The sequence below is a fragment of the Asterias rubens genome, chromosome 8, assembly GCF_902459465.1.
Source record: "Asterias rubens chromosome 8, eAstRub1.3, whole genome shotgun sequence".
Taxonomy (NCBI): Eukaryota; Metazoa; Echinodermata; class Asteroidea; order Forcipulatida; family Asteriidae; genus Asterias; species Asterias rubens.
In genome coordinates, this window is record NC_047069.1 from 10,658,417 (window position 1) to 10,672,669 (window position 14,253).

General features: G+C 37.9%; 1 protein-coding gene across 3 annotated transcripts in view; it reads right to left on the reverse strand.

Annotated features, from left to right (window-relative positions):
• Positions 1-14,253, reverse strand: part of LOC117294063 (cytoplasmic dynein 2 heavy chain 1-like) — a 78,393-nt gene that overhangs the window by 14,264 nt on the left and 49,876 nt on the right. For 2 of the 3 annotated variants that reach the window (XM_033776579.1, XM_033776581.1), the window contains 9 exons: positions 13,105-13,318; positions 11,381-11,632; positions 9,096-9,116; positions 5,658-5,756; positions 4,342-4,465; positions 3,305-3,468; positions 2,715-2,834; positions 2,015-2,293; positions 1,308-1,463 (listed from right to left, as the gene is read on the reverse strand). In XM_033776579.1, the coding sequence (XP_033632470.1) occupies positions 1,308-1,463; positions 2,015-2,293; positions 2,715-2,834; positions 3,305-3,468; positions 4,342-4,465; positions 5,658-5,756; positions 9,096-9,116; positions 11,381-11,632; positions 13,105-13,318 (1,429 nt within the window). The remainder of the gene's footprint in view (positions 1-1,307; positions 1,464-2,014; positions 2,294-2,714; positions 2,835-3,304; positions 3,469-4,341; positions 4,466-5,657; positions 5,757-9,095; positions 9,117-11,380; positions 11,633-13,104; positions 13,319-14,253) is intronic. The other variant, XM_033776580.1, reaches the window with a different exon arrangement.

The following is a 14,253-nucleotide window of genomic DNA, read 5'->3' on the forward strand; positions in this document are numbered from 1 at the left end:
CTACAAACGAGCCCCACCCAGCCCACGCCAAAAACTCACCAACAACCTCGAGGCTCAGCTAAATCCGATGATTTTTTTTTTTTTTTTTTTTTTTTTCTATTATATAAATATGATTATGAAAATTAAAAACGAACCCCTTAGCACAAAATAAGTGGCCTAGCATTTAGCTAAACTTGTAAGTTGTATTTTGCCTGCCACGCTAGACTGCGCTAAATAAATACTATAAAAATGTAAACAAACGCACCTAATTAAAAAATGCTTCTAAAGTTGGCACTTTGCTGCCACCACTCCAGCCCTTTCACCTTCCTGCTTATTTTTGCATCTTTTGTGGGATGGCATGCTGATCAATAATGAACTTGATGGAGTATGATGATTTCCAAAATTAGGGCTCCGCCGTTACCTCCATTTAGTCCGATTTTGACGTTTTACAATTCCACGCTTGTTGTGTGTACACAAACATGTGTTTGGCAATGAAAAACAAAGTCGCAAAGCAGGCAGATCACTGGTAGTGGTGGGTCACAAACATTAATCCAGTACAAGCCTTGGACACCAGCGAAATATCCAGGGGAAAAACATAGACTGTATCCAGTCCCCGGCCGCGCGCCTCCCCCCGCCCCATCCGCTACAAATACAGATCATGATAGACAAATCAGTGCGAAAATGCGTAATTTAGTGTAGGGACTTGTGGCGAGTTTATACATTGGAGTAGTTTGGTGCTTCGTTTTTAGTAGTAAACAGCTCAACTAAGTTTGATATGGTTACCATGCCACGTTCTCGACACATTTTTTAGTGCACAGAATCAGCATTGTGAAAACTAGTGTGCGGGATCGTACATTTCGAATTTTACCTCCATATAAATTAAATGGGTCACAATGTTAACATTAAATAACATTTTCGAATAAATAATGTTATGGAATCAATGAAAAAGGGCACGACGGCCAAGTGGCCGTAAGGTACGTGATTTTTAAAAGGGCTTCACGGCAATTCGCTGGGGCATCACGGCAACGGCCGCTGGTGGCCGCTGCAGAGGTCGAGGCCTGGGTCACCATTCTGAGCTGAAGACTAACACGCGTACCCAACACTGCCAACCTTAAAACACTTGTTAATGAGGAACAGTTAGAATATCTTATAATATTATATTATGTTACAGGTTTTCAAGGACTAATTTAGTTGTTTCTGTATTCTTTTGTTTGTTTTTGGTTTTACCGCGCCTTGAACACCTACTAGGGGGGAAATGTGCACATTTACAAGTCTTTATTATTATTATTATTATTACGAATCTGAGATATGTTTTCGATGTAACTCACATTTTCCTTGAAGTGATGCGCGTACATTCCATGTACCAGGTGAAGAGCAAACATCAGGCGGGCTTCCTTAAACAGTGATCTACAAACGTACTCATAGACAAGAGTCTGAAGAGAGATGATGAGTTTCTGAATCCTCATCTCAGTGCTATTGCCATCCTAATAGAGAGAGAGAGGTGGGAAAAAATACATCATATCAACACTATGTCAAGTAGCAAACCCTTCAAGATGTTGACCACTTGTAGTCTTTGTGGATTAGAATCAAGGCTCAAGGTTTATTTATTTTCCACAGTATCAACAAATAAAAGACATTATCACATATTCAACAGCGATCAGATTAAAGAATACAACTTTAGAGTAATCAAGAACGAGATGAAAACAATGACACTGCAATTCATTTTAGAAGCCGAGCTTGTAGGCAATTAGTCCCTAAAGACATGCATTTGCATTGAGACAAAGAATAGCATGTACAAATTCGGTGAATCAAACAGTCTGTGGTCAAGTCGAGAACAAAATATATATTATACTCAAAAATAAATTTAAGTAAACACTTTAAAAAAAAATGACCACCAAGATCTTAAATAAGCTTGTCTGCTGCCATATTAAAAAAAAAGTGCCTTACAGTTGGCAATTAGATTTGTTCTTTGACATGTAGGGTGTAACAGAAAATCTTAAAATACAATTGAAGAATCCTTCCAAATCACACTTACTGTTCTTCCTTCAAGCGCTCTCAGGAACAGCCTGAGGAATGCTCCCAGACTGAAACGGTACATATTATTGAGTTTAGCCAGGTCACTGATGACAAAGAACAGGGTGCTACCATTCTCTGCCAGGGGTAGGTAAGCAGACCTCTCTTGGTCCAGAGAGGCTTGGAGGTGGACAGACTCCATCAGGGAGCTGGAGATTGTCTGACTGCTCTCTTTGGTCTTGTTCAACGAGTCCAGGAGCACTTTGTTCTCTAAAATGTTACCTTCTGACTTGGCCAGAGTCTACAAAAGGGAAATCATAAAACATTTTATTTAGTAAAAATGTCATTTTGAAATTATTGGTCCGGCCCTATAACTTGTCGGGACACAAACACAAACATTTAATACAGCAGACCCACTGATCAAAATGGAACAAAGCAAAGACTTCAAAGATATGTATGCTTAGAAAATAGCTTGAAAGAATTAGCTGTTGTAGACTGCTTACCAACCAAAAGGACCTATGGTACAAATGCAAAGAGATAGTTAATGACTTGTTGTTTCGATTCGAGCAGAGACATTTTAGCCTTTGAGAAAAACTCTGCTAGGGTCAAAACATTAAGACATTAACTATTTTTTTTGCAGACATCTATGCTGTAACATCTGAAAGAATTCTTTGTTTTTGTTACTCTTAAATAAGGAACTACATCCCAGATGGCTAACCTACCTCAAGGAGAGATTGTTCAAGCTCAGCAAGTTGGATCTTTAGATCCTCCTCTTGTTTCAAGAGTTCTGTTTTACGGACTTCCAACTCTGGTTTCTCATGCTGGATGGTGTTAGCCAAAAGCTGAAAAGGAGAAAAGGTCAGCAAGGATTAAACAGATGTAGTAAGTACACCAGTTTCATACAATTAAGAACATGTCTGCCTGTATTTTCTCAATTAGTAGTATTAATAACAATAATTAAAGTAATAAGATATAAATGCGCTTTGCATTTCGTGCCATGGTCATGAGCCAATAAACATCCTTAAATCTTCCTGGGGAGTATAATACAACCCTGAGCAGCTATGGTGCGTTTAAGGCTTTTTCAAACATAATATCAATCTCTACCAGTACAGGTTCCCATTTATAACCCTTGGTGAAGAAAAGAAATTAAATTCAAGCATCTTGCTCAAGGATACAAATTAACAAGATACATTTTGTTTGTTGAGAAAGACTTACCTATTCTGTATATGCAAAATATAAACAAATTGAGACACTATAAGAGTTAAGTGTTCTGAATGTATTAATTTCATCCGATTCCAAAACACTCATGTACCTGGCCAGTCAAGCCTGCCCTCGTTGTTGTAAAGTTGACCTCTGATATAATAGAGGCAGCATCTGGTGGAATCTCAGGGTTGGGATTACGTGTTGTCATGAACAAACGGAAATCCTCATTGTAGTCAATCACTTTGTCACCAATCTGAATCACAAATCTAGGTCCTAAAATCAGATTCAAACAAAAACACAATATTAAAAGATGTGAAGGATTCTGTTTGCCTCAATTGTTCTTAACAATAAACCTACATTTTTTTATAGAAATATATGGCTTATTTAGAGAACAAAACTTTTTTTACCAGGAAATTAGAGGTTCAACTTGAACAAGTTTAATCAAGTTATTTTTTCTTCTACACCACCTTGCATCCCTTTCAAAGTCTTATAAACTGTTTGATTTTGTCTCATACACAGATTCTTACAAACTTACACATGATTGACACACAACAGAAGTGTTATTATGATTGACAGCCCCCCTCCATTTTTCAAAACATTTATTTATGTTTTTGTTCATGCAACAAAGGATGCCTCACAAGTGAATTTAATCACTGTAGTTTGTAAGCCTGAGGAAACCTGTATAGACAATGGTGCTTACGATGTGAACCAGAAACACAGAGGTTGACCCCTACTCTTCCATCATAGTGGTTCTTGGTTCTTGAAAGCGTACTACCGATCCGAGTACACGGGATATACAGCTTGATGTCCCATCCAAAGAACGATTATGATAAAGTATCTTGCTCAATGACACGAGTGCCACGACCAGGACTTGAACCCACACTCTGCTGATCAGAAACACCAGAGCTTGATTCTGGTGCTCTTAACCGCTCGGTCCAAACATGCCATATTAGTTATCTTCATCTTTTAGACAAATAGAAATTTCAGGAATACAATTGCCATGACCAGGACTCAAACCGACACTTTGCTGATCAGAAACATCAAAGCTCGAGTCCAGTGCTCCTAACCGTTCCATCACAAAACGCCACAACAGTAATCTTCATCTTTTAGACAAATAGAAATTGGTTCTATATTGAACACCATTACCTTGACTGACAAGATCTGCCCGCAGGAGAGGGTAAAGGATGGGTTCTATGCCATCCATCTCTTGAATGATTAGGGTCTTTCCAAAGCGCACAGCAAGCTCAAGAGCAGTGTTGAAGTTGGAATCCTAAGAGATGTGATGCAGACAATGTAATGAAGGAAAATGTCAGCAATAATTGTCACAGTTTCTCATTTCATTATCAACACTGACAGTTTTTTATTTTATTATGAATTACACTGAAATAACTTTGTTATGTACAAATACAATATTCCTGCACATGTATTATACCCTGTTCTCTAAGCTTAATATTCGGCCCCCAAAAAACAATCATACAGAAATACATTTCATGAAGAACGAACTAATAGTTCATTATAGAACAGGATAGGTAACAGGATGTCTAGTTTATAAATTAAATTAAACTAAAATTAACGAAATTTAAAAAGCTGGAGTAGAGATACAGGGATGGGAGAGAAGGAAATGAGTTTGGATGTTGAGAGCAAAAATTGATGTCCAAGTAACAACATGATAAAGCAGCAATTGAACACATGCTAATAAATTAAAGGCAACATTGATCATAAAGGCAAGAAAGGACAGATTTCAACTCCTCTATTTAAAGACAATGGACACTATTGGTAATTGTCAAAGACCAGTCTTCTCACTTGGTGTATCTCAACATCAGCATAAAATAACAAACCTGTGAAAATTTGAGCTCAATTGGTCATCGAAGTTGCGAGATAATAATGAAAGAAAAAACACCCTTGTCACATAAGTTGTGCTTGATTTCGAGACCTCAAATTCTAAATCCGAGGTCTCGAAATCAAATTCGGGGAAAATTACTTCTTTCACGAAAACTATGTTCCTTCAGAGGGAGCAGATTCTCACAATGTTTTATACTATCATACAACAGCTCCCCATTACTTGTTACCATGTATGGTTTTATGCTAATAATTATTTTGAGTAATTACCAATAGTGTCCACTGCCTTTAAATAAAAGACATTACACTGGGTTGACGTATTGGGACAACGTAAGGATGTAGAATCAGATGACATTACCTTTACCCAATATTGCAGTACCTGTACATATATTTACTTTTGTTCTGTGTGTACTGAAATACTTATTTGAACGCTGGAAGGAATATTAATTTTGGTTTGACCCTTTTGCAGATATGTGTAAGCACTGTATGCTCAATACCTTGCCGAGTTCTGTGAACAAAAAATCACAGTCATATTACTCGAGTAGGATTTGAACCCACGACCTTAAACTAGAAGGAATGTTGTTGCAATTTTAATAGGCAACTGTCAGAAGAGTTCCCCATACCTGTTGATTGACCACTTCTAGTCTGGCATCCTTAAGATGTGTCTTCAACCAGTCAGTGGCTCTAGATGAAGGATCCACAAGGAATGGCCTCAAGGAATTCTGTTAAAGATCAATGAAGAAGCAAAGTTAATAAAAACAGTAATAGTAGGCGGTTTTTATGCCGTGCTTTTCACACCCGAAGGGCTTCTCAAAGTGCTCCAACATCAATACCCCTGTTCATCTAGGCCATTTAATTAATTCCTTAAACCATCTCAGCTCCCTGGGAGTACGCAGCCTGTGCTACAATAGACCGATCCATTAAGCTCCGCCCCATTGCGTATTGACCAATAACACCGCAACGAAGGTCCGACAAATAAGGTCCGACATGCGTGCGCGTATGCTTGGCATGCGCGGCAGAGTTGTGCAGAAAGGAATTGGAGAGGCTCACGTGTTCTTGCTCACACGTGCGTCGTGGGCGGAGCCTAATGGATCGGTCTTTTGTGCATTACTCGGCTAAATCAATTACAGGAACCATTTCTGCCCTCACAAGTACCCATTTCACCCCCAGTTCTTTATACTCCCTAATCACTAAAGTTACTACATAACAAAAAGTTTTGCCAAGGTGATTTTTACATCGCGCCATTAATGATGTTTTCAATACTTGATTTGATACAGTAGCATAAGGCCCTTACTAAAGATGTTTTTATCCCAAGAGTTCAAAATAAGTCAAAGACGAGAGTAATGGCCGATAAAAATTTCTGAAACTACAGTCCAAATTTTTGCCAAGGTGTTTTTTACATCCCATCATCAATGATGTTTTATATACTTGATTTGATACAGTAGCAGAAAGCCATTACTAAAGTTATTTTATTCACAAAAGTTCAGATTGAATCAAAGACATAAGTCATGGCTGATAATAGGTCTGAAACTACAGTCCAAATTTTCTTGTAGTAATGGATCTAAGGAGCTTTTTTAGAACAGTAATCCACAGCGATAGAGAAGTTCATCAATAAGTTAGTCCTCGTTGTCTGAATAAAAATATAAAAAACATTTTGCAAAAAGGAAAAAGTACAGAAAAGTCAGGCATCTTTCATTCCTGTTCAATTGACCATAATGAACAAAGAAATGTCTGTTCAGCGTATGAACAAAGACAAAGAAACTGAATATTTTATATTCCAACTAGATGATGATAGCGCTAAGTTTCATCACTACCCTGGTCTCAATTTATAATCCTGCAACTGTTTTATTTCTGATGTAGTGAGATGCAGGTAAAGAACTGGAGCTTATTTAAAAGCTGGTCTCAATTCCTTTGCACTGTTTATTGTGGAATTATACACTTAAAGCTCATAGAATGGGAGACTTTTGAGCACTGACAGCAGCAGACATACTGGGCCCAATTTCATAGCACTGCTTAGCGGCTTATTTTGTGCTTACTGTGCACATTTCATAGCGCTGCAAACCGTAAGCACGCGAAAAGGCATGCTAACCTTCCAGTGCTTACCGCACGAAAATAAATGCCGTCACAATGCAAATCGACGGTAAACACGCAATATGGCCGCCCAATTTTTTAGCTAACCTGTGAAATACGCTAAGGCTTAAGCACAAATTTGCTTACTGTTAAGCAGCGCTATGAAATTGGGCCCTGGTCCTTTTTTTTGCAGCTATGTGTGCTCACATGCTCAGTACAGCAAAGTAGGTCTGGGCACTACTTGCGAGAACTGTGAAAAAGGACTGTCCAAAAGTATCCCATTATGTGCTTGTCTGGGTGTTGTTAGTGCAGAATCCTGCAGTAACCAGCGTCAAGAATTGCAGTTAGCAGAATGATACCACTACTGACACCATTATGATGTAAGTGCAGAATCCTGCAGTAACCAGCGTCAAGAATTGCAGTTAGCAGAATGATACCACTACTGACACCATTATGATGTAAGTGCAGAATCCTGCAGTAACCAGCGTCAAGAATTGCAGTTAGCAGAATGATACCACTACTGACACCATTATGATGTAAGTTTTTTGAGTAAAAGTAATTCAATTTCAATGTGCAGTTTTCAATGTGTAAATTTAGGGGAGTAGCTTAACTACTTCACATATTTTTTTAATATTTTTTTACCAATTTGCTTTCTATTTAATTTCAAATTTTAAATTTATGTAAAATTGTTGTAATTCAGCCTTTGTGCTGCGAGGACAGTTTTTTAATAAACCATTTTATCTATCTATCTATCTATCTACATGTATCTATCTATCTGTCTATCGATACTAAGAGACTGCTTAATCCAAAGAATGTGTTTAATGAAGCAGAGCTATGTAACTGAGCTAATGACGAAATGATAAAAAATGGAAGATTCGGCTGCTGCAGCAGTACATGTTTTATCTTCAGGCACCCTTGAATTCCTGATTCTGATTGGTTGACCCATAGCAACAAGAGTTTACCCATATCAATCACTGTTCTAACACGCAGTTCTGATGACGCATACTGCACTATTTTAAGGTACGGAGCAACTTTGCTTGAAGATAAATTCCTTATCACACTCATGCTAGTGGCACAAACAAAATTGCGTCTGACTACCATAACCAACTCTATCCTTACATTTGACACTGTATTTTTTTTAATATTCCACCCAATTGTGTGATAACTAATGTCTATACTTGAGATAATCAATGGCAAAAAACTTTAGCCAACTAGGCTTTAGTTCAGTTCAGTCTATTGCCCTTCAGAAGCTGCTTTGGTCTGACTCCCAGACTACTCTTATATATAATTCCCATTCTCATCACTCTGGGAGAAGTGCCAGACATTTTGCCTTGGTTTGGATTTGTTTGAATATGCACCAAACTATCAGATAGTTGCAGAGTGATAAAGTAGCAGACTTTGCAAATCAAGCTTTTGTAAACTGAACTGCGCTTAAAACAGCTATATAAAAACAAATATAATGCACAAATACTGTGTAATGATAATGTGGATATAGTTTTTGAAGCATTGCATGGTGAGGTATTAATGCCATGAATGTGTATTCGGTTTGCAGTAACATGTATATATTTACTTGGCAACGTTTCAACTAGCTTGCTCTATTCATCGCCAGTCTCCTGAATTAAGAACTCACTCCATAGCAGCGGAGGTAATGACGAGACGTCCCCTCACTTGCTTTCAGTAAGTGACAGTGTTTGTAAACGATCTTATTCCTAACTACTTTGGTTCTATTTCAATCAAATAGCAATGATTGTACTGTGTTTGTGCATTTTTTGTCTTCCAAAGTTAGCAATAAATGAATGATTTCTAATAACTGATGAGTAAGTAGAGTTAAATTAGGGTAACACAGAACTCTAACACAATCAGAACAATTTGTCTGTAAAAAAAACTGAAACTACGAGAACGGCTTCTCTACTATAAAATAAGAAAAAAAATGGATTCCTGCTAGCAGCTTGGCTGGAAAAGTGTAGCCTTTGCAAAGCACTCAATCTTACCGTGACAGGAAGGTCATTTATCTGTATATTCATCGTCATCGTCGTTGGTGGTGTTAACAATGAGGGCAGCATTCCGAGGCAGTGGGTGGGGGGAGTGGGGAGTAACAAAGCAAGGTGATCGAGCAAACAGCAGCCACAATCATGGTTATCATGCGGGTTGGGGGTGGGGGAGGGGGGTGAGTAAAATGAACAAAATGAAGTAATTAAAAATGGAATTCAACAAAAAATAACTATGGTTAATAAACTATGTTAAATTGTTGTTTGTTGAAGCTTTAAACAAATAAATAACATAAGGTTGTCCATTTTTTCTTTCGTTTTCAAGGCACTGCACAATTTGTCATGTTTATATATTAATCATAGGACAAATTTGCGTAGTTGAGTTAAATAAATGAACAACCCTCTGAAGCGCTGGTTAAAAATGAGAGCATTTCATAGCATTATAAAAATGAAGAAAATTTTAGTACAATATCAACAAAAACAAAATTTAAAGTCTACTTAAAGAACGTTTACCAACAAAATTTGTCATTTTTGATAACCTAGGTCTTTGTAAAAAAAAAAATGCAAATAATTAGTTTTAAAAAGTTGATTATAAACTCAACACCAAAACTGACAAAATATTGGAAATACTTTAAAATAAAGCAGAGCAGAGATACTTTCTCACAGTGATTGGTGCCCGTAGGCACTGTACATTTTGAACACTTGTTGGTCTTTTGATTTAAGACATTTCTTTCTTAACAAAAAGGGCCCAATTTCATAAAGCTGTTTAGCAGAAAATACTGCTAAACAAATGTCTTTGCTAAGAAAAAAAAATGAGTGGGGCAACAGTCACAACAATTAGTCGCTAACTTTATGAAATTGGGCTAAGGTCTCTCCAAACCATTCAATGTCTTCAAAATAACTTTGTCTCAACAAGCAGTAAACAGGGAAGGTAGTGGTAGCCCTTAAAGGCATTGGACACTATTGGTAATTACTCAAAATAATTATTAGCATTAAACCTTACTTGGTAATGAGTAGTGGGGAGAGGTTGATAATATAAAACATTGTGAGAAACGGCTCCCTCTGAAGTGACATAGTCTTCGAGAAAGAAGTAATTTTCCAGGAATTTGATTTCGAGACCTCAGATTTAGAATTTGAGGTCTCAAAATCAAGCATCTGAAAGCACACAACTTCGTGTGACAAGGGTGTTTATTCTTTCATAGTTATCTCGCAACTCTAACGACCAACCAAGTTCAAATTTTCACAGGTTTATTATTTTATGCATATGTTGAGTGCGAAGACTGGTCTTTGACAATTACCAATAGTGTCCAGCCGTTGATTCCACAAAACTCTTCCTAACTTAGGAATAATCTTAGGACTTAGGACGAGTCCCAGCCTTGCACTGTAGCATGTAAAAGTTAAGATTAATCCTAAGTTAGGCGAGACACTCGTCCTAACTCGAGATAAGACGAGTCCTAACCCTTTGTGAAATCGACCCCTGTGTCTTTAAAGAATAATTACATTAAAAAAAAACGCATGAGTTTTCGAAGCAACATTTTCTTCTTGAGTATGCCTGATGATTGGTTCTTGCCAGAATGAAGGAACCTCATGTTTCAAATATATTTTAACCTGCTCATAAACTTTACAATTGACCTTATTGTGGATAAGCCTGATGCTGAGACCATGACTGAAAGGCAACATTTGAAAGCACTAAGATTTGCACAAAAATTTTACCTCAGTATAGTGTCATACTTCTCAAAATAAAAAAAAGGTAATTTTTAATGAAGGGATAAATTTTTGTGTTGAAATTCCCTACTGTGATTTTAAAATTGAATAAAGGTGTACTTTGTAATTTATACTTTGTCATCAATGCTCTAAAATAAGCTTGGCATGTCTCCTTCATTGCATCTGATGAAGTAGCTACAAAAGCTTATGCAGTTTGTTATGTAATTAGTTAGTGCTAACACTACCTTCCTTGTTTTATCTATGCAAAAGCGATACGAATGTTGACGAAATTTGCAGCAGTTGAGTTGTGCTCAACTCTTCTTCGAATATCGCAGCGTAAATAGAACTCAGGAAAGTACTGAGTATACAGTGCTACGAACATCGGTGTATATTGGTAAAAACCAAAATGAATATTCACTATCCCGGATGCAAATTTAACATCTTGAAAACAGAGTTGTGACGTCAAATTAACATTAAATTCGCATCGCATTCTCATTCGCAGTAAATATGAACCGGGCTTAACACTGCTATTTTTGTTAGTGTTACTAAGAAATGAAAGCATAACAATCTGGCAGTTGACAAACCTGAAGGATAACAAGAGCATTCTCCATAGAGAGATCATCGCTGGGTAAACCTTCCCCTTTCCAGATAAGCTGTTCACTCTCTGTGCTCAAGAACCGTCTCATGTCAAAGGTCTCCATTTGAGCCATCTCAGCCCAAGCAGATAGTTTAGCTCTACGTTCATCCTCTGGTGCTGATGATAGGTAGGTGATGAAGCCGGCTGCTATCTGGGCTTTCTTGGGCAAGGTCTCTAGGTCTGCCTTCAGCTCAGATACCTTCAGTAATTATTAATAAGATTATAGAGTCAACAGACTTGTCTTAAATGAAATAATTTATTATACTTTTAATGAGAGATAGCCTTTCATAAGGACAGACACCACTTCAAGTTGAGGGTTACACTTAAAGGCAGTGGACACTATTGGTAATTACTCAAAATAATTATTATCATAAAACCTTTCTTGGTAATGAGTAATGGGGAGAGGTTGATAGTATAAAACATTTTGAGAAACAGCTCCCTCTGAAGTGACATAGTTTTTGAGAGAGAAGTAATTTTCCACGAATTTGATTTCGAGACCTCAGATTTAGAATTTGAGGTCTCGAAATCAAGCATCTGAAAGCACACAGCTTCGTGTGACCATGGTGCGACAAGGGTGTTTTTTTTCTTTCATTATTATCTCGCAGCTTCGACGACAAATTGAGCTCAAATTTTCACAGGTTTGCTATTTTATGCATATGTTGAGATACACCAAGTGAGAAGACTGGTCTTTGACAATTACCAATAGTGTCCACTGTCTTTAATTGATTTTGGCTGTCAGCCCAAATCACCTGCCTATAGGGGCCGTTGCCACTTATTCCTGGGGCTGAAACAGGGTTACCCATTTCAAAGGATGTAGGCATGGGTTTCATCAACAAGAAGCCTGGCTGGTAGAGCAGAATGCAATACTTTCACAATGAAGAGTCGCAGCTATTGTGCACATTAAACACCAGGATATTAATGCAAATGCATCCCAATAAGGCGACTTGCATCGGGGATAACAAATATTAATTAGTTATGTTAATAGTATAAAACACTGTGAGAAACCGCTCCCTCTGAAGTAAAGTAGTTGCTGAGAAAGAGGTAACTTCTCACTTAAATATTAAAAGACTTCAGGCCTGAAGCCTTTTATTAGGCATTTGAAAGCACACAAGCTTGTGCAACAAGGGTGTTGTTTCTTTTATTATTCTCTTGCAACTTCGATGACCAATTCATGCCAACTTTTCACAGATTTGTTATTTTATGCAGATGTTGGGATTTACCAAGTGAGAATACTGGTCTTTGACAATTATCAAAGGTGTCCAGTGCTTTTAACCATGCAACTGCCCGTTGATAAAAAAAAGAGGAAAATTTTCGAAGGCACAACGCAAGTGCGGAGCTAGGCCGCCGAAACGCCACGGGACATGAGACCCACAATGGTACCCTAGAAAATGTTGAGGTTTATTATGCTCTTAGGTGCATTGTTAGCATGTACTAGGCTTATTTTACATGATTGTTGTTGTACACTGTTGTTGCCAGGCATATATTAGGCTATCTTTTGTTTTTCCTTTTTTTTTTCCCTTTTTTTTCTTATATATATTTTTTTACACGTCCAAAAAACACACACAAAAACGCGGAACTCCGTGGAAACGCGGAAGAGTTGCATGCCTGTTTAAAACTGTTCCACAGAATGCTTTGTAGTAATGGTATTTTGTTTAAGGAACCACATAATACCTGAGCACTCCAGCGTTGATACTCTCCTTCCAGCTTGCCAATCAGATTCTCCGCCGAGCTAATCGTCTCTTGCTCTTTCTCTAATTCTAGTTTCAGCTTGGTGGCTTCCTCGTTTAGCTTCTGGAACTTCCTCTTGTACTCCTCGACTCGTCTGTCAACATCCTCCAGACCCTTCTGCAGTTTCTCCATGCGACTGATGGCCTTCTGTAGGTTTCTGTGGATACAGTCAGGGACAACTAATTAAATCATTGTGGAACACGCTGCTAAAATATTGGATTCTAACTGCCTCTAGCTACCGGACAATCTCGGTGGTCTAGTTGGTAAAGTACTGCTCTAGATGCAAAGGTCGTGGGTTCGAATCCAACCCGAGTAATATGCCTGTGGATTTTTTTTTAGAGTGCTTGGGAAAGTACCGAGTATACAGTGCTAATAAACATTTGAGTATATGGATAAAACCAAAATTAATATAGTTAAAGGCACAGAACACCTTTGGTAATAGACCGATCCATTAAGCTCCGCCCCATTGCGTATTGACCAATCACAACGCAACGAAGGTCCGACACTAAGGTCCGACATGCAGGCGCGTATGCTTGGCGTGCGCGGCAGAGTTGTGCAGAAAGGCATTGGAGAGCCCCACGTGTTCTTGCTCACACGTGCGTTGTGGGCGGAGCCTACTGGATCGGTCTATTGTCAACGGCCAGTATCCTAACTTGGTGTACCCCAACATATGCATAAAATAACAAATCTGTGAATTTGACTCAAGTGGTCGTCAAAGTTGCAGGAGAATACAGAAAAAACACCCTTGTTGCACAAATTTGTGTGCTTTCAGATGACTAATAAAAGGCTTCAGGCCTGAAGTCTTTTAATATTTAAGTGAGAAATTACCTCTTTCTCAAACAATAGGTTACTTCAGAGGGAGATGTTTCTCACAACGCTTTATACTAACAACAGCTCTCCATTGATCGCCAACAAGTAAGTTTTTATGCTAACAATTTTTTCACAGGACTCGGGGAAAGTATTGAGTTTACAGTGCTACACACATCAGTGTATATGGGTAAAAACCAAAAATTAATATTCTTTATCCCGATGCAAATTTAACATCTATTTAAACAATTGTTTTGAGTAATTACAAATAGTGTCCAGTGCTTT